This window comes from Ziziphus jujuba, chromosome 7, assembly GCF_031755915.1.
Source record: "Ziziphus jujuba cultivar Dongzao chromosome 7, ASM3175591v1".
In the NCBI taxonomy this organism is placed as follows: domain Eukaryota; kingdom Viridiplantae; phylum Streptophyta; class Magnoliopsida; order Rosales; family Rhamnaceae; genus Ziziphus; species Ziziphus jujuba.
This window is the reverse complement of record NC_083385.1, coordinates 26,890,443-26,909,386: the sequence shown is the minus strand read 5'-3', so window position 1 is coordinate 26,909,386 and position 18,944 is coordinate 26,890,443. Positions and strand designations below refer to the sequence as shown.

General features: G+C 34.1%; 2 protein-coding genes across 6 annotated transcripts; one reads left to right on the top strand and one right to left on the bottom strand.

Moving 5' to 3' along the window:
- Nucleotides 1-3,982: 3,982 nt before the first annotated feature.
- On the top strand, nt 3,983-14,119 carry LOC107425613 (vacuolar protein-sorting-associated protein 33 homolog). 5 transcript variants are annotated; one of them, XM_048478396.2, is made up of 23 exons: nt 3,985-4,333; nt 4,447-4,486; nt 4,774-4,854; nt 5,168-5,362; nt 5,473-5,583; nt 5,681-5,746; nt 5,974-6,081; nt 6,217-6,261; nt 7,801-7,857; nt 8,943-9,037; nt 9,458-9,509; nt 9,688-9,744; nt 9,884-9,946; nt 10,028-10,134; nt 10,225-10,347; nt 10,468-10,549; nt 10,642-10,712; nt 11,249-11,284; nt 11,380-11,460; nt 12,480-12,537; nt 12,753-12,814; nt 13,201-13,294; nt 13,878-14,119. In XM_048478396.2, the coding sequence occupies exons 1-23, from the start codon at nt 4,281-4,283 to the stop codon at nt 13,965-13,967; spliced, it is 1,827 nt and encodes a 608-aa protein (XP_048334353.2). In that variant the 5' UTR covers nt 3,985-4,280; the 3' UTR covers nt 13,968-14,119. The 5 variants fall into 5 exon arrangements, with proteins under 5 accessions (XP_048334356.2, XP_048334357.2, XP_048334353.2 ...); XM_048478399.2 differs by lacking the exon at nt 13,878-14,119 and having other exon boundaries at nt 3,983-4,333; nt 12,480-12,541; XM_048478397.2 differs by lacking the exon at nt 11,249-11,284 and having other exon boundaries at nt 3,987-4,333.
- A 709-nt stretch (nt 14,120-14,828) lies between these two features.
- Nucleotides 14,829-18,631, bottom strand: LOC107425624 (U-box domain-containing protein 14). The gene is made up of 4 exons (XM_016035634.4): nt 18,028-18,631; nt 17,134-17,250; nt 16,557-16,970; nt 14,829-16,471 (listed from the first exon to the last, which is right to left on the bottom strand). Exons 1-4 carry the CDS (start codon nt 18,310-18,312, stop codon nt 15,404-15,406), a joined length of 1,884 nt encoding a protein of 627 aa, XP_015891120.3. The 5' UTR covers nt 18,313-18,631; the 3' UTR covers nt 14,829-15,403.
- Nucleotides 18,632-18,944: the final 313 nt, after the last annotated feature.

The window sequence follows — 18,944 nt, the reverse complement described above, 5'->3', positions numbered from 1 at the left end:
ACTCTTGTACGGTTGTAAAGTACTCGTCGATACGAGTTCATAGACTAGCGGCACGCTTAAATTGGACATTTGGTTAAAAAGTTATGGACGTTTGAAGTTCGTCGGATACCGTAATATTTTATTATATCTGGCTTAAGTGCACAGTAATGCCACATGTCAGCACCTGATTGGTCCACGTGGAATGAACACTGTCACACGGTGGCTTTTATTTGACAAAAAGCTCGAGGAAGAGAGAGAAAGAGAGAGAAATCGACCGGCCGCCGGAATCTTGAAATTTTTCGGCCGATTCACGTTACACGCGCTGGCCAGACGGACGCCTCCCCCCATTTCCGGCAAAACCCCAAAATTTCACTACCGTTGGTCGCCGGACGCGCCCGGATCGAGGCGGCGAAGTTCGGCGGCGATTTTTCCCTCCACCGCCGGCCACCTCCGTTTGACCCCTTTCCGGTCATTTTTAGGCCACACGCGCCAGCCACCCCTCACCACCTCCTCAAGTCCGACCTACCCACCAAATTTCACGACCACCGGACCTCCGACGCGCCGGGATCGGAGCTTTTTCCGGCGAGGGGCCGAAATTCTTCAAACCCCCATTTCTCCACGGTCCGGCCTCCGTTTGCCTCCCCGCCAGTCCCGTTGGATTCCTCTCCCCTCGATCTACAAATCTGCCAAAAATCTCAGCCAACGGCCACCGTATGCGCCGCCGCCGGCGATGGTTGCCGATGACCGCGGCGGCTCGCCGGAAGTTACTGTTCCAGCGAGTACCCAGTCCCGCCGCTGGTCTTTGTCCACTGTGTTCGATCTCCTGAACCTGAATCCGGCATCCTTTTCCGCCAGTTCACGAAAGCTTTCCGGCGAGATTCCGGCCACCTCGGGTCCGATCACCGGAAAGTAAGACCGAATCCGTGATCCTCATCACTCAAGCTTCGATTCAGTATATAACTCATAACTTTTAGTTGTCGCTGTGTTCGCTCCCCGGGTACCCATTTAGGAATTATCCGATTAAAATATTAATATATTTGGTTGGTATACTGTGGATGTTTTAGGTGCGCGTACGAGTAGTGGAGTTGATCCTGCGGAGGATCTTAGCCGATTTACACGCTTAAGGTGAGTGACCCACCTTCAAAAATATTTTGGGCAATTAATTATGTTTAATTGGTATTTAAATTATGCTCATATGGTACAATTTAGTTATGGTTTTATTGTGATTTAATTTATTTATTATGCATAAGCAAAGTATATTTCGGTAATAATCGTACGTGGTTTTAAGTATTATTTTTCGGGTATAATTGGGTTAAATATTTTATGAAAATATTTGTTTAAATTGTATAAATTATGCTCGCGGTATTTTAATTGTTGAACCTCGTGTTACGAGAAAATTATGGTTTATTTGTTATCGATGTTTTCGTACCGATTTGTTAAATAAAAATATGTGGGATGGTAAGTGAGAAATTTTGGTATATTTTCCACGGTAATTTTCGAAAACGGTACAGTTGGTTTAATAATTATTTTAGACGCATTCATACAGTATTGGTGTTCTGGTATATGTATATGTGATTCAGCGCGCAAGTATTATTATTTCTCCCGTGCGTTGCCATTGGACCGTGGGCAGGCAAGTTTGTTATTGGCCACAGCCGCCCCCCTCCTTGGCCGGGATGATGGTTTCAGCAGCGGTACTGTCGGGACGCCGAAGTGCCGTTTGCAAGTTTCTCTCTTTAATCTCCCCGCCAGTTGGTGCTCAGGACGCTGGATATCGGAGGACATCACTGGTATGTGTGGTGCGTCAAGTGTAATTTTCAAATAAAGTTTCAAACCCCAAAGGTGTTCAAAATTTATTTATTATAATTTATTACATTTTAATTATATGTTGGGGTATTATTTATTTATTGTTTCTCAAATGGTTTGATCCCTTGGTTTTCGGGAAGTACGAATATTGGGTTTTGTGAAATTGTTTTAAAAAGGGAACATTTCCAACGGAGTGATTAGTGAGAGTTTTGAGGGAAAAATTATTATTTTCAACTGTTATTATTTATTTATTAATTGTTGGTATTAATTCAATTCCCTTATTTGTTATATTATTATTATTATTATCATTAAAAGTGTTCAGTAGTTAGGGTCATTCATTGAGATGATTAGCATCTCACGTTTTTAAGTTCCATTTCCTTAGGTGCAAGGGGTGGTAGACGTTCTTCCGGAGCGAACCAATTTTCCGCTGCTATCGTGTTTCGAGAAGTACCTTTGTACTCATTCATTTCAGTTGTATTATTTCTTTCATCTTTGTTGTATTTCTGTTGATTAGCACTTCATAAAGCTCTGTATACTATTTAGACACTTATGTTTTGTTTATGCACTGGTTTACTGCTATTGTTATGAAGTGCTTTAAATTGTGGAATCAATTTGTAGTTTTGCGGGAGGAATAAGGGGATGAGTATAGAAGTGTATTTTCAGTGCAGGTGATTTTTTGTAAGTCCTACCCTTAGGGGAGGTGCTGCCAGATTTTCCGTTGGAAGGTTCGGTGGTATTTTCCTGGGATCAGGGCTTGTCTAGGGTTCCGGAAAGGAATTCTGGACGGGTCCGGACAAAAATGGCAACACACCATTGTTCTAGGCGAGTGTACATACTTAATTTTTTGAATTACCAAGTATTGCTGGAAACAAACTCAATTCCAATGGACCTTTTGATGTTGTAGAAGAGTTGAAGATGCCATACTAGCAAACCTATACCAATATTTCAAAGAGGATTTTATTTTACTACATGTAGAGAATTTTGTTTTATTATGTTTTATCTTTTTTATGATTCTAGTAGGACAACATGAAGATGGCAAAAAGTCTTATTTCAATTCTCAATAACCAGAGTAAAAGAAATAGAAAGAAAATTAAATTTTTATTTATAACAATCCAAATCAAATTTCATTTACAAGTATAAATTTATAATAACTTTAGTTAAATATAATAAATTTACAACTTTAATTAAATATAATTTTTTTATAAATATAAATATATTATTTAAATTTTTTATTTTTAAACAAATTAAAAAAATAATTATAAAATAATCTATTCCAATTGGATCCTGCTAATTAGTCCACTGTTCAATTCCAAAATATACCAAATACAAAGCTGTGCTATACTATCCTATCCAATTCAAATATTTAGATTTGTTTTGTTGATTCAGTCCGATTTTCTGCATACTAAATACAGCCGAAGGTTACAAGGCAAATGTACTCAGATATGCTCAAATTGTAATTGGGGGCTGGACTGGTCTATCCCTGTTTCAAGGTATAAGGCAGATTGTATTGGTCTGACCCAGAATGTTATAAGGCAGGCTGAACTAATATGCTTGATCCAACTAGTTTATGGACGATTAGCGTCATAAAAGGCCTTTTGTCTTTTTCTTTTTCTTTTTTTTTTTTTAATCTTTTTTTTTTTTAATCTTTTTTTTTTTTTAATGTTATAAGGCAGGCTGAACTAATATGCTTGATCCAACTAGTTTATGGACGATTAGCGTCATAAAAGGCCTTTTGTCTTTTTCTTTTTCTTTTTTTTTTTTTTAATCTTTTTTTTTTTTTAATCTTTTTTTTTTTTTAATGTTATAAGGCAGGCTGAACTAATATGCTTGATCCAACTAGTTTATGGACGATTAGCGTCATAAAAGGCCTTTTGTCTTTTTCTTTTTCTTTTTTTTTTTTTAATCTTTTTTTTTTTTTAATGTTATAAGGCAGGCTGAACTAATATGCTTGATCCAACTAGTTTATGGACGATTAGCGTCATAAAAGGCCTTTTGTCTTTTTCTTTTTCTTTTTTTTTTTTTAATCTTTTTTTTTTTTAATGTTATAAGGCAGGCTGAACTAATATGCTTGATCCAACTAGTTTATGGACGATTAGCGTCACAAAAGGCCTTTTGTCTTTTCATTTTTAGTTTTTTTTTGTTTTTGTTTTTTTTTTTTTTTTTTTTAAAAAAAAAAAAAAAGAAAGAGTAAGTATTTTTTACACACAACCTAAATATCAGTTTACAAAATGTTTTTTTGAAATTACTAAAAAGCCCTTTAAACTGAAGCATCGAAATCAGCAGCGGTTCGGTTGGGTCGGTTAGTCGGACCTCTCGATAGGCGAAACGTTGTCGGATTTGTTCGTCGGTGTTGCCGGACTCGATTTCCATGGCGTTCATCGTTGCTTGGAGCCTTCAATGGCCGTTGTGTTTTGGGAACTGAACGAACGTCTTCATCTTCTTAGAACATAAAAAAGAGGTTTGTCTGTTTCCACAACAGAAGCTGAAGCTTCGTTTCCATGGCTCAGATTCCCAACTTAGACAACGCACCTCTCAATCTCACATCTCTAAGGTACGGAATTTTTATTTCGCTGCACTGCAACTATATAATAATCATTTCTTTAATTAATATATATATATATATATATGGTTTTATGGAATTCAATATATGTGTATATACTTCAGGGAACAGTCTCAGAAGGAGCTCATAAACATCCTTAAGAATGTAAGTTCAACATCAAACAGAAAAATAGTATATATATGTATATACATATATTTTCTATATTTTCATCTCCTCGTTTGTTTATTAGAAAGTTTTGCTGATTACATAAAATACCCATCCGTGGGTCTAATACTTGTGTCGGGCTTAGTTCAATGAAAGATTTAACTTTTTTTCTTTGTATGTATAATTTTATATGTGTTCTACTTGCATATAATTGGAAGAAATGTGGGGCTCACATTTTGTACGATGATTGTATGTGTATTGTATTGAATCAATTTTGGAACATATAGATTCGAGGAAAGAAGTGTTTGGTCATCGATCAAAAGTTTAGTGGCTCTCTCTCAGTGATTATCCAGACTTCACTTCTTAAGGTAATTCTATCCTACTGATTTTGTTCTACTGCTTATCTCAATAAAATTTTGATTCTGATCATTTTGTTTCCCTTATGCTGAAATTATTTAGTTGTAATGAGAAGTTTGTGCAATAATTAGTACTCATCGTCTTCTTAGATTTCAGGAATTTGCATCTGATTGCATACAAAATTGTCATCTTCGATATAAAATCAATGTTGTATGGATTGATTCAATTGTGGAAACTGTGTTCTGCTGTAATCGATGGAGAAAAAATTGATGGAAATAATCTGACAATTTAGATTGTACACATTGAACTGCTAATTACAAACAGGAGCATGGGGTTGAACTGCGACATCTTTCAGCTGAACCTATTCAAACCGATGCTGCCAAAGTGGTTTACCTTGTCAGATCTCAGCTTAATTTGATGAAATTCATTAGTTCCCATGTTAACAATGATATATCCAGAGGTCTTCAGAGGGAATATTATGTCTATTTTGTGCCCCGCCGAGCAGTTAGTTGTGAGAAGGTAATAGTTCTTGCCCATTGATTCTCTTCTATAGCTTACGTTTTCACTTTAATGGTATTCTTTCATGCATTCACTTAGGAAATGCCTTAAGGTATTGTTTTTCCATGCAGATCCTTGAGGAGGAGAAGGTCCACCACTTGTTGACCATAGGGGAGTACCCATTGTACATAGTTCCATTGGATGAGGATGTTTTATCTTTTGAACTTGATCTTGCTTACAAAGTATGGCAGAAATTTCTACTTTTATCCATTGTGAATTAGGTATGGTGTCTTTGACTCTTTGTTTTCAATAATTTGTTTATTTACTGTTTCCTTGTAGGAATGCCAAGTTGATGGTGATACCAGCTCTCTTTGGCATATTGCAAAGGCCATTCACAAGCTTGAGGTTGTATAAATACTCGAGGTTTTTCTTTGCGCTTCTTATTAATTATGTGTTTGGTTCAGTTGACTCATTAAAGATGAAGCCTCAAATGTGAACTAAAAATTTATAAAGAGATTATAGAACTAGACTTCCATAGAAACCACAAACTTTTGTGATTGCATTTATTTAGTATGGTTCTATTGTAATTTCTGCAATTAACCTGAATTCATGAATTGGCTATTGTATTGCAGTTTTCTTTTGGGGTAATACCCAATGTGAGGGCCAAAGGGAAAGCATCAGTTAGTGTTGCTGAAATTTTAAACCGTATGCAAGCAGAGGAACCTGTTAACTCACCTGATGTAATTACAAGTTGCTTCAAGATTGTTTTGCAATAAATTCACTTCCACATAATATATAATGTTATCTTTGTAGCCTTGAACGAGGGAAACCTTTACCTAGATTGTTTCTCACTTATCTCTTCCTTTTTACTTCAGATGGTTGTGCCAGAGATAAACACACTTATCCTTATAGATAGGGAGGTAAATTTCTCTCTCGCTCACACACTCATGTATCTTTTTTCTTATTTTTTTTTCCTTTTTTTTATGTTTTTTTTTTTTTTGGGTTTTTTTTTGGGGCATCTTCTTGTTAGATGATATGATGTGAGTTGCACTCGCATCATGTTATATTTTAATATCTTTAGTTCATAATGAAACTTTTTGCAGTAGAATATGTAAGATGCATCTGGTTAATATTGCATATTTAGTATAATATGGAAGATATATTAGAATTATTATGGCTTGATAATGAATTTACGATTGTTAGGCATTCAATGTATTCAGTTCTGAAACCATAGCATATGCTAGATTACTGGCACGATAATCTTGGGTTTTTGAGCACATGCCCATTGATAATTTAGGTGCTCCCTGTGTGAGGTGGGTTGGAAGACTTTGATTCTGAAGTAGTGTAAGATGGCACCTCTTGGTTAAGTAATGCTGCTACGTAGTCATTTTTCACAGGCTATAGCTGAGGTAATGTGGTTTTGAAGTTTGAGGGTGTAAAAATGAATCTGTGATACATTGTATGAGTTGGTTGTGCAAAGATGATCTTGAGGGCTTTGTTGAAATGTACTAAGTGAATCCAGATTTTTCAGTAGTGTTTAAGGTGGGATGTACAGGATCATCATTAAGTACCGTGTTGGCAAAAGGCAAGGACTTATTTAGATGGATTGTTGCACTAAGTTACAAGAGGGATTGTGGATTCAACTAGAGAGAGGAAAGCAAGTTTTTTTGGGGGGTAGGCGTAGGGGTGCTGAACAGGATTCGAAACAGTTATTTAGTGTTTTAAGGGATTTAGAGTACTAGTTAGTAGTCAATGAGGGAAAGCTTAGCACTTCGAGGGAGAATTATGTTGATTGAGCTTAAATGAGCTTGGATTGTAGGAAAATATTAGTTAGAAGTCTTAAGTACCCAGGTAAAATTGCTAGGAAAGGCTTGGTGTCGAAAAAACTAAGAAATACAATAGAAGAAAGGAAGAGATGGATTTTTATTTGTAGATAACATGTAGCATGCTCATTTTCACAAGAGAGACTCAGAATTCGGGATGTCTAGATACAAAAGAATTAACCAGTAAATCTAAGAGTAACCTACCAAGGATAAGAAATCATGGTCCTACTAGTTATTCCCTGTGCCAGAATGCTATCTAATTAGGTTAGAAAAAATACAACAGACTCAGCACAACCATCGACTTACTGCTACAAAAAAGAAAAATGAAAATTAGGCATCAAGATACACAGGGAACCATACTGAGTTTCGAATTCGATCAAGATTTTGAACTTTGTATAGGGATAATTAAAGATTTTATTTCAGACTAAATCATTATTTTAATTTCTTATCATCTAATAGCTATTGACAAAATGATATATAGAAGAATTAGAAATTGTCGAATAATATTCTTGCATATCAATTACTTATTTGGAGGGTATTAGGTTTTGTGTTTACTGCTCTAGTGTTTTTTCAGGATGATAAATATATCATGAGTTCTGGTAGTCTTACCAAAAGGTGACTTTTCCATATCTGCAGGTGGACATGGTCACTCCTATGTGTTCTCAACTAACATATGAGGGGCTTCTCGATGAGGTAAGCCATTGTTTTATTGGAGCACTATTTTTATGCATCTAAAAATTTGTTGTATGACATGATAGTTGAGTAATATGAGCATAGCAGTTGCAGCAAATGTAGGTGTAATAATCAAATTTAGCTGTCCACTATATATCATTATATTAGTTCAGTTATCATGGTTAATAAAAACTTTTAAGTATCTTTCCAACGGCTTTGATTACTGATTTGTCTACATATTCTGTCAATTGAGTCATTACTATCCATATTACCTAAATGAGAAATTTTACATTATTGTCTTTATTTATTTTACAGCTTTTGCAAGTATGCCTGGGTGTTTCTAGAAATTATAAATATCTTCCCTTCAGTTTCTTATTTGTTACAAATGTACTCTCTTTTTTAGAAATTTCTTCTATTTATTTAGATATTTATTTTTAAAGTTTGAAATTTTCTTATGGATGCAACAAATTGAAAGATTTTGTATTGAAGAGAAGACGTTGGTACGAAAATATAATTTGAGGGCAGGTCTATTATTTTATTTATGGAAGTATGGACATTTATGCAAAAACTTGTAAAGAAGATGAGAGGTTAACATAAATTTCCCTACTTAGATTAGGGCAGTTGGACCTCTAGTAGCATGAGGATGCAAGAGAAATTTTTTTTTTTTTCCTCCATTTTTTTTAATGCAAAATCTTCTTTCAAGTTATTTATGGGAATATGGAGAAACATGGTAGTTCTCTCATCCTGGACACTCAGTCAGCAATTTATCTAGGACAATGCCTTTCTTTTTAAGGCTACGTGGGTAAATGCTTTTACATGCATATCCTTTTGTCCCTGACGAATCCTGGATGAGAGAAAAATTATGGAGGCGTATATGCAGAACTTGTTATGTTAAGAGATTAACATAATTTTCCATTCCTCGATTGAGGCAACTAGACCTCCAGTAGTATGAGCACCCATTTGTAAAGAAGCTGAATAGTTTATTTCTTCGTTGTTTTAATGAAAAATTTGTGGTCAAATTTGATATTGTACATTTTTTGTGAAATTTAACGGAAGCCTGTGGTTAAATGGATTTAGTTAAGCTGTTTCTAATAGATTCTGTGCAGTTTCTAGGCATTAATAATGGGTCTGTGGAGCTTGATGCTTCTATCATGGGTCTCCAACAAGAGGGAAAGAAAGTCAAAGTTCCGCTTAATTCAAGGTAAAATGTTGTCTGTATTTGATATACTTTTTTATGTAATGCAAGTATATCATGCTCCTACTATATTAAATTTTCATTGAAATTGGAGGCAAACCTGTTTTGTTGCCTTCTATGCAAAAATAAGGTGTCTGACTAACTAGTAATCACATAAGCTCAGCCTGTCTCTTGGTTTGGTTAATGAATATGAGTCCTAGAGCTGTACTTGACTAGAATAATCAATGCTTTTTTTTGGTCATTAATATTATTCCATACCTATTACCTTAGTTACTACTCCCTTGACAAAAATAGCTAATAACTGGTATTGCCTGCTTGGTATCTAGGCTGCTGGACTTTATATTTACTTTTCAAATTGATTTTAGCATCTATTTTCTTCTTTATCTCTTTCTTTCATATCTATTAACTGTTCTTGTTATCACATAGTGACAAGCTGTTCAAGGAGATACGGGATCTCAACTTCGAAGTTGTTGTCCAGGTTGATCTGTTTTTACCAGTTTACATTTGTTTATTGATTTTCTTGTTATTTGTGTCATTCTTTCATTTTTCCTTTATTTATTTATTTATTTTTCGTTCCAAATGTCTCTTTTTTTGTTTCATTAAGATCATCTCTTGAAGTTCCAATTTATTAGTTGCTATCTGTTGTATGATTGCAGATTCTACGCCAGAAAGCAACATCCATGAAGCAGGATTATACAGAGATGAGCACCACTGTAAGTGAATGGTTCAGCACCTAACTACCCGTTTCTTCTACATTTATTTGTGGTCTCTGCTAGCTTAATTAGCAGCCTTAAAGCTGATATGTGGTTGTTGTTAAGTAGTTCTGATTGATTTATATTTGAATGCATACAGACCCAGACAGTTTCTGAATTGAAGGACTTTGTCAAAAAGCTGAATTCATTGCCAGAAATGACTGTATGTGTTTTCTGATGTGTTATTTTTTGGGGTTCTACAATATGAGTTTGGTTTCTAATTTGCTGCATTTTATTTCTTTAGAGGCACATAAATCTTGCTCAGTATTTATCAACTTTTACATCGAAGCCATCATTTCTTGCGCAACTTGACATGGAACACACTATGGTTGAGGCTCAGAGTTATGACATGTAAGAGAATTTACACTGCTGCTGGAAACTTACATGTGGACAGCATTGAAATTTTACAGCCATGAAACTAAATATAGTTGATGAATGCAGATGCTTTGAGTACATTGAAGAAATGATCCATAAGCAGGAACCACTGATAAATGTCCTACGACTTCTCATCTTATTTTCTATAACAAATTCAGGATTACCTAAAAAGAATTTTGACTATTTGAGGCAAGAATGACATTTTTCATATATGTTTTAAGTTAGTTTGTACAGTTTACCATCAAGTTGCATTAAAATGCAACTTTTTGTATCATATAGATAATTTAAGATTTTCATATTCTTGTTTAGGAGAGAACTACTCCACAGTTATGGATTTGAGCACGTCGGTACTTTGAATAACTTAGAAAAAGCTGGATTGCTGAAAAAACAGGTTCATTTATTTTTTTATCTGCATTGCTCATTTAACAAATTTTGTTTATTGTAATATAAGATGATTCATTATGCATCATCTGAACCATTCAGGAGTCCAAAAGCAACTGGCCGACAGTCAAACGTGCTCTGCAGCTTGTAGTTGATGACACTGACACAGCCAAGTATTATTCTTAGCCTTTTGGATCTGTCTGTATCTACTACAAAGTTGTATATTAGGTAATAAACAAAGTATTTTTAGAGCCTTGGTCTAACATAGGCGGCAGCCCATAGTTTCATTGAAGTGGATAACTGTACTATAATTTTTGCATTTGTATGATATATTGCTATGCTATTCTTGTAAGTTAATATGGTCCAATTCACTTCGTCCTATATAACAGGATTTCAGACAATTTGTCATTGAATTTTCTAGTTAACAAATCATTATTTAGATTCTGGATTACTCTTGGTTTCTGTAGATACCAAGTTTCTTTATTTTCTAAGTTTTGATATGGATTGTCTACCTTATTCTGTTGTGCCCTTATTGATACACCGAATATAGCCTGCATTATTGACCTGTTCAAACTATCGATATATTGTAAATACTTATATTCAAGCCTCTCAAATACATTAAGGCTTATTCTAGTTTTTGACACTGAAGCACATCCTGCAGTGTTTAGAACCTTTTCATATCCATTATGGCTCATTCAAGTTTTTACAGGACTAAGACACTTCATGCAGTTTTTGGACCTAATAAGTTATGAGTATATTATTTCTAGCTTGTTTCATTTACTTATAATTTCTTATTAGTCCATTCTCTCTAATTTCTGTACTTGTTTGATAATATCACAGCCCCAGTGATATTTCCTATGTCTTTTCTGGATACGCACCTCTTAGTATTCGCCTTGTCCAGCATGCTGTTCGATCTGGATGGTGAGGTTAATTATTTTTTGTGCTCTAATTACATAATACATACTAATTCTTGTTCTGAGCAAGCAAGTTTCGGTCTTTTATCTCTTGAAGAATAATGTTGTTTATGTTGTATATCTCTTGGTTGTGTATTAACCCTAGAATGTTGAAGCATTATAAGTGATGAAAATAAAATTTCTAAATCTACTCGTTTAACTTTATGAATTTACATTTTCACAATAGGTTTGATAAAAACGTCTTACAATGTTGGAAATAAATTTTTTTAGAACAAATAAAATATATTATCAAGAAAAGTTAAGATGTTAAAAACAAAGGATGCTAAGGAGAATTTAACAACAGTAATTCTCTTATCACCACATAAAGTATTATTCGTTAAATGAAACTTTTAATATGAACTTAATTTTAACACCTGGCAAAATCACAGTATTCCTTGACGGTTTTCTTTCCATTTATTGGTTATGGTATTTGTGGAATAGGATTTTCTGCTTTAATAACAGTTTTAGATGATCTCAATTCTAATTTAGTAGCCCATTGTTATATGTTATTTCGGTTTTAAGTGTTTCAACATTAATTCTGTTAAGCTGAAAATTCTATGGGCCTCAATGCTTTTGTTTTTTCTTCTCTGCAACCTAAATTTTATGCTTTTTATTTAACTTCAACTCTTTTTAACTCTAATTTCCTTTCATTATATAGGCTGAAGCTTTGAAATTGGTGTACATAGAAAGTGTAATTTTTTTTACCGTTTATTGCATTCCATAAACCACTAGTGTTCATTACTTAGCTTCATTTAATTTGTCAGCCATATGAAGATTTTTTCACCATATTTGGTTCTGAATTGTGTGGCATTTTATGACATTGCTATGCTCTTTTTTTGGAATGCCACTTCTGGAGGTTTTCTGTCCAGCTTATTTTTCTTCAAATCTAATCTTTCTTCAATGTTGACTTACTGGACTTTATTATTATAGCATCCATGGCTACATGAATGACTCCGTCCCTCTTTAATGTGAAATTTGACTGTTCAGGCGTCCAATTGAAGAAATTTTGAAGCTGTTGCCTGGACCTCATTCAGATAAAAAGCGAGTCAGTTAATCCTCTTGGATTATTCTTCACTTTTATTTTTTATTTATTTTTTTATTTTTTCGCAAGTTTTCTTTCAATCCTTCTTGATATATTGGTCTATAGTTTCTATTTGTAAGTGGTTCTTTCTTGTTGATTCTACAGCTACCATAGCCCTTCTTTCTTATTTGTTATACTGCTGCATCTATTAATTTTGATATGCCATACTATTTTTACAGGGAAGATTTTCAAGTAGTCCATCGTTGGACACTTTACAGGGTGCTTCAGCCAGTATGGACAAGTATGTGTCAACCTATTTTATGGGATACTGCTACAAGTATTGTTTTTTCTTGATATATTATTATTTCTTTAGCGTGTTGGGTTATTTTTCTTTGTAAAGAACCACTTTAAAATCACAAGCATTGAAGTTTGTTAGTTGATAAGAAACAATTTTGAATAGTTAGAATGTAGGATTATAAACTTTCTGATGTTTGTCGAATCCATTCTTTTTATGGTATCTGTCTAAATTTGTTAATAAATTGATACTTCCGTTGCTTAAACTGTTTCTACCAATGTTTGCATTTTTGTTTTTTTTTTTTGTTTGGGGGCTGAAGTTCTGCTGGAAAATTCCACTTGGGTCTGTCCATATGGTCGCTAGTTACTGATACTTCTTTGGACAAATCACAGGGTAGCTGATGGAAGGCGCTCCCTGGTTCTTGTTGTCTTTGTTGGAGGTGTAACATTTGCTGAGATTGCTGCTCTTCGATACCTGTGTTCTCAGGTATATTAATTGTTACGAGTCTATGAGATCTCCTTTGATTAGAAAAATCTTTTCTGCAGCAGCTTCAAAGTATATTCAAAACACCCTAGCATAGAATTTTTTGTTGTCTCCATCTTTACTACATTCATTGTTCAACACATGGTTTAGAACCATCTTTGTTCACTTTCAAGGAAGAGGCTTTACACTATAAAATGATGTCAAGTCATACTTCGTATTGCTTAAAGTGGCATAATCATACAATTGCCATATCAGCTTGGTTAAGCACATTCTAATTATAATTATGTAAGTAATTCGACGTGTCATGCATTATTTCTTTGTCAAATTTCGAAGCATTCAACTTCTTGATTGAAAATATCTATGAACTAGAACTTAATCATAGTATTGCTGTGTAACTGAAAGATCCTTGTATTGCTTATATCTGAAGAGCATATGGTAACTGAAAGCAATCATTTTACATATTCAATGAGAGTTTTTCAGAACTGTTTTATTATTATCATTTCAACACGGACTAGTTGACCAGTTAAAAATCATGTTGTTTCTATTTTATTGTTAGACCTATTTAAGATGACTTTATGTCTTGCAGGAAGCAATGGCGTACGATTTGATTATTGGGACAACAAATATCGTCAGCGGCCATACCTTGACCGAATCGTTTGTGGAGAAGTTGGGTTGACTTTTAACTGCTTGTATATTTATTTATTTTGACTTTCACACATTTATATATATATTTTTATTTCTTTTTTCTTAGTGTCAAAAGATTAATATTTGTAGTTTGTTGTCAAGTTGGTATAAATTGAGTTTAAAAGATGAATTTTATTTGAATTATTTCCATAGTACTTTTCTATTTATTGGAATAATAGTAATAATAATAATAATAATAAAAGATTTAGCGCACGATAACGTGTTTAGTTTTGCTTGTCAAAGTTTATAATTTGTTACGTTATAAATTAAAATAGACTAAAATAACCGATTGAAAATTAATTAAACATCACATATAAAGTAAATGATTTATGAATGTATAAAATCTTTAGTTTCTTTATATATAAAAATTAACTTTTATATATAATTTTTTATCATTCATAATACTATCTCTTATATATTTATAATAATTTCTCTATCATTTTGTATTTCAAATTTATAATATTTTTAAAAGATTTACCAATTAAATTTATTTCACATGATTAATTTTTATATAAACAATGTGGGCAGAGCCTCAACGGCTTGTTGAAAACTTTTATAATTTCGAGTAATATAAGATGTACGGAGATAATCAAATGACAATTTACTCTATATATATGTATACATATATATATATATATATATATTATTTTTTTTCAGATAAAGAATTGACATTTTGAACTGTAAGTATTAAAATGGTTATTCAATTTATTTATCAAATGATATTATTATTAATTGATATATTTTTATAACTTAAATATAATTTAACTATGAAAAAAATAAATTTTTAAATAGATAAATAAATAAATAAAATCAGTTAAATGCTGTTACCTTATATTCCACATCATTTGGCAAATTTAATTTGATAAATCTAGCATTACCATTTACTTAAAATGCTGCTATTTACAGATATGAAACACGAACTTTTACAAAATCAGACGCACCATTTTTTTGTTACCATGGATGAAAATGATGTTCAGAAGGTAAAGGAGGCATGACAACAGGCAGAATTGTGAAGTTAGGTTCTTCCACCGTCAACTTTTATGTCCCTAATCCAAGCAAAAGTAACCTTTTTAGTCTTCTGTATAAGGGGCACGATAATTTAAGCACCTATTCCTCCTATAGCTGATCAGGGCAAGGAGTCGATGACCTAAAAAACCCTTTTTTCTTCGCATTTTTTTCAGGTGAGAACCTTCCTATCACTATCAATAATGTCCTTGAACACCTGAATTCAACCATCTTGTAAAACTTAAGCCACTCTCTCCCCATTTATCCCTTCATTAACACAATTTAAGCGCCTAACTATATGGTAATACAAACAATACAATAATTTCCCCATGTCAATTCCCACTATACCTACCGACTACTCTTTCTTCACCTTATATAAGACTGCAAATGAATTACTTAAAACACGGTCCTCATCTTCATGAATTAACAATTACCTTCAAGCCGTTGGAGGACTTCCAAAATACTTCCAGCTTTTCTCTTGGCCCTGTCAGTACCATTTTCTGACAGTTCTTTCAATGCCTCTTCTGCACCAAGCTCCTTTGCTAGCTTCAACTGTTGCTGGTCACTAGTACACAATGACCATAATACAGCGGCTGCATTCTCCCGATTACGGTGGGAACCAGTTCGTATAACCTCAACCAATATAGTGATTGGCTCAGCTTGACCAATTGCCATCTTCCCTTCTTGATGGCTGGCAAGAATGGCCAAGATTGCTAGTGCCTCATCCACCATACCACTTCCTGCATCCTTCAGCAATCTCATCAACGGAACTACAATACCAGCCTTAACGGCTCTGGCCTTGTTGCCCTGGTAGATCGAAAGATTGAAAATAGCTGTGGCAGCATCCTTTTTACCTCTTGGAGTCCCCTCACATAGCAAATTTATAAGAGCTGGGATAGCCCCAGCGGCTCCTATTGCGACCTTGTTCTCATCAATGACAGACAAACTGAAAAGCGTTGCAGCTGCATTTTCTCTAGCCTCCATGCTGCCATTTCTCAACACATCTACTATATCAGGTATAGCTCCTGCATTTACAATAGTTCCCTTGTTACTGTCATTTATCGAAAGGTTGAGAAGAGCTGTAACTGCATGTTCCTGAGTACGTAGGTCTTGGGAGGATAACAGTTCAACAAGGAGCGGAATGGCTCCTGCCTCAGCAATACAAACTCTATTATCCGCATTCCTCTTTGCAAGCAAGCGGAGCTCACCAGTAGCTGATCTTAGTTCTTCTGGATTCCCATTAGCTAATTTTTCTAATAAGGCAGCAATAGCAGCTCTATCACAGTCAGAAAATTTGCTTCCATTTTTCTTGCTTTTACAATTCCCTTGCTTTTTTGGCAGCTCAACACCATTGTTCTCACACCATAAAGCAATTAGACTTTTCAAAACGTAGTTAGGTGTTAAGGCTGTGTGCATTAGTGACTGCTGGGTCTTGGGACAGGTTTTATGTCCTGCTTCCAGCCATTTCTGAATACAGGACCGTTCATATGTCTACGAAAAGGAAGTGGCACTTAATTACAAATTTACAATCACTACATACACAAGACTGTAGCTTATGAAGGAGAATGTATAATACCTGTCCAGTAGAGACAATGACTGGATCTGTCATTAATTCGAGAGATATTGGGCACCTAAAATCATCTGGGATAACAGGAGATCTGTGCTTAATCGAGGTCTGATCACCTTTACAGGTGTCATCCACTGGATTTTCCGATAGTACACAATCCTTTAACTTCTTCAGTATTGATGACATCCGTTCAAATGACTCTCCAGGATCTCCACCACTTGCAATAACCAATTCATGGAAAGCAAGTGACTCTTTCTTCAGGTCACAGATTGTCTTAAGATGCAGCTTTTCTGAAAGTCTTTTAAGAGTTGCAGGGTCTGGCTCTTTTTCTTTCTCGACCACATCTAAATCCATCTCTAGTTGTGAGTCAAATGATTCCTTTCTTTCTATAGCTCTTTTGAATTGAGCATGCACAAGTTCAATCTGAAACAAGTTAATAGAGGTTAGAACTTCCTTAAACACTTCTAAGTCTAATATGTAACTTTTTGATCTAGAACTAAATAAAATTATAACTGACAACAAGCAGAAATAGGAATAAACTTGTTGTTTATACCAACTTTGAAAATTTCTTGGGTTGTAACAATACCTGTTCTCGAGCTTCATCTGATATAGGGAGTTTATCGTAAGGAATCTCCTTCAATGCTGCTTCTAGTTGTTCTGTCATTTGGTGGAACTTATTTACAATCTCGTCCCTATGAAAAGCCTTTAAAAAAAAAAAGAAAAAAAAGAAAAAGAAAAAAGGAAAAGGGTAAATAAATAACACAGCACCGAGTAATTATTTTATAAATCTTTAATGATATAGAGAAAAAAACTAAAAAAGTGAATAAACAATCAAAGGATGCACAAAAACTATGCAGCTGCACGGTTTATAATAAAAGATCCGAACCCAAAACAGAAAAAAACTGGATAGAGAGAGCAGATGCAACCTAATTGACAGATTGAAACCGTACCAACTTTTCGGCTGTGAAAGCTGTTTAATCTATAAGAACATCCAAACCAAAATACCAGCAATTTTTTTTAACACCAACTGCAAACTTTTCTATATAATTTAATAAACATATAGTTAGGAAACCAAACAAAATCTTCATCTCCAGTTTTAGTAAATTTTTGAAAAATTCTGCTTACTATTCTTCTCTAGAACACATTTGATGTCGGTAGTAATAATCCAATAAAAAGGTACAGGTAAAAAGGTCTTGTTTGATAATTTGATTGTACGCAAAACAACGCATTTGATATCTTATTTGATAATTTGGTTGTACGCAAAACAAAGCTTTTTTATATAATCTAATGCCTTGGAGTTAACAAAACCAAACAAAAAGAAAAAAAGGGAAAAATTTCCAATTTTTTTTTTCTGAATATTTTAATTTTTTCAGCAAAACCCAAATTTTGATTTCCTTTTATTTTCTTTTTTATTAACCTATAAATCAAAGAACCAAGAGAGAGAGAAAAGCAGAGATCAAAAAGAAGAAAGAGCACGTACCTGATAAAGCTTGCTTCCCTGGTTGACCGACTCCAGAAGCAACTTAGTAGAAACCAAAGCGAGTCTCAGCGATTCAAAGGCCTTCACTTCCTCTTCACCCACCACTTGTTTGTCACTGTCCCTCAATTCCTCGAAAAGAGGGCTCAGCAGCTTCACTCTCCGTACCAAATTCCCGCAAATCTTCTTGAACGCGTTGCGGCACTCCGACGACTCGGAAATCGCCTTCACCGACTCAACCAGTTGACTCAGCACCGAGTTCCTCGCGTCCTCCTCCTTCGTCTCCATCCGATTGACGGCGCAATTCAGCCAACGAAAACCGTACCCCAAAAAAACAAAACACAAAAAAATAAAAACTCAAGAGAAAATTGAAGTCTTTAATCTTTAGAATTTGGATATTCTAATTTCTAGGTAGATGGAGAAGAAATGAAAGGCTCAAGGCTGGGATTGTGCTGGAATTATTTAAAGAAGGGAGGGATAGAATCGGAAAGTCAAAAATACGCCATTGAAGAAGACCAGGCGTAGAAGCTGTTTTTTCTTTGTATATGTATGTACGAAGGGGAAGGACAAAGCGTTGGAATGGGTCTGTCTGACCCTGATTTTGTCAAGATTTATTTATTTATTTATTTTAATTGTGTAGAAAGAGATTTAAGAGTTTATTTAAATATTAAAAAAAAAAAAAACATAATATAAATGTTTATTTTATGTTATTTTGATTTTTTAATTATTTGAAATAATCAAATTTGGTTTTACAATAAGGTTAAAAGACTGTTTTAAAGTTGACGATTTACTGACATCATTCCTGACCAAATCTATATTGTTCACTATTCTTTTTTTTATGTCTCGGGAATTGTTTATTAATTAGATTATAAAAGTATAGTTAAATTTAAGGCTAATTCTTTTTTTTTTTTTTTTTTTTT

Excerpts from the sequence above, each read along its gene's own strand:
- LOC107425613 (XM_048478396.2), top strand. The coding sequence starts at position 4,281 with ATGGCTCAGATTCCCAACTTAGACAACGCACCTCTCAATCTCACATCT. Across the intron at positions 9,510-9,687 it reads ACTTCGAAGTTGTTGTCCAG|ATTCTACGCCAGAAAGCAAC; the intron begins GTTGATCTGTTT and ends GTATGATTGCAG. Across the intron at positions 12,815-13,200 it reads GCTTCAGCCAGTATGGACAA|GGTAGCTGATGGAAGGCGCT; the intron begins GTATGTGTCAAC and ends GACAAATCACAG.
- LOC107425624 (XM_016035634.4), bottom strand. The coding sequence starts at position 18,312 with ATGGAGACGAAGGAGGAGGACGCGAGGAACTCGGTGCTGAGTCAACTG. Across the intron at positions 16,971-17,133 it reads CAGATGAAGCTCGAGAACAG|ATTGAACTTGTGCATGCTCA; the intron begins GTATTGTTACAA and ends AACTTGTTTCAG. Across the intron at positions 16,472-16,556 it reads TCATTGTCTCTACTGGACAG|ACATATGAACGGTCCTGTAT; the intron begins GTATTATACATT and ends TCCTTTTCGTAG.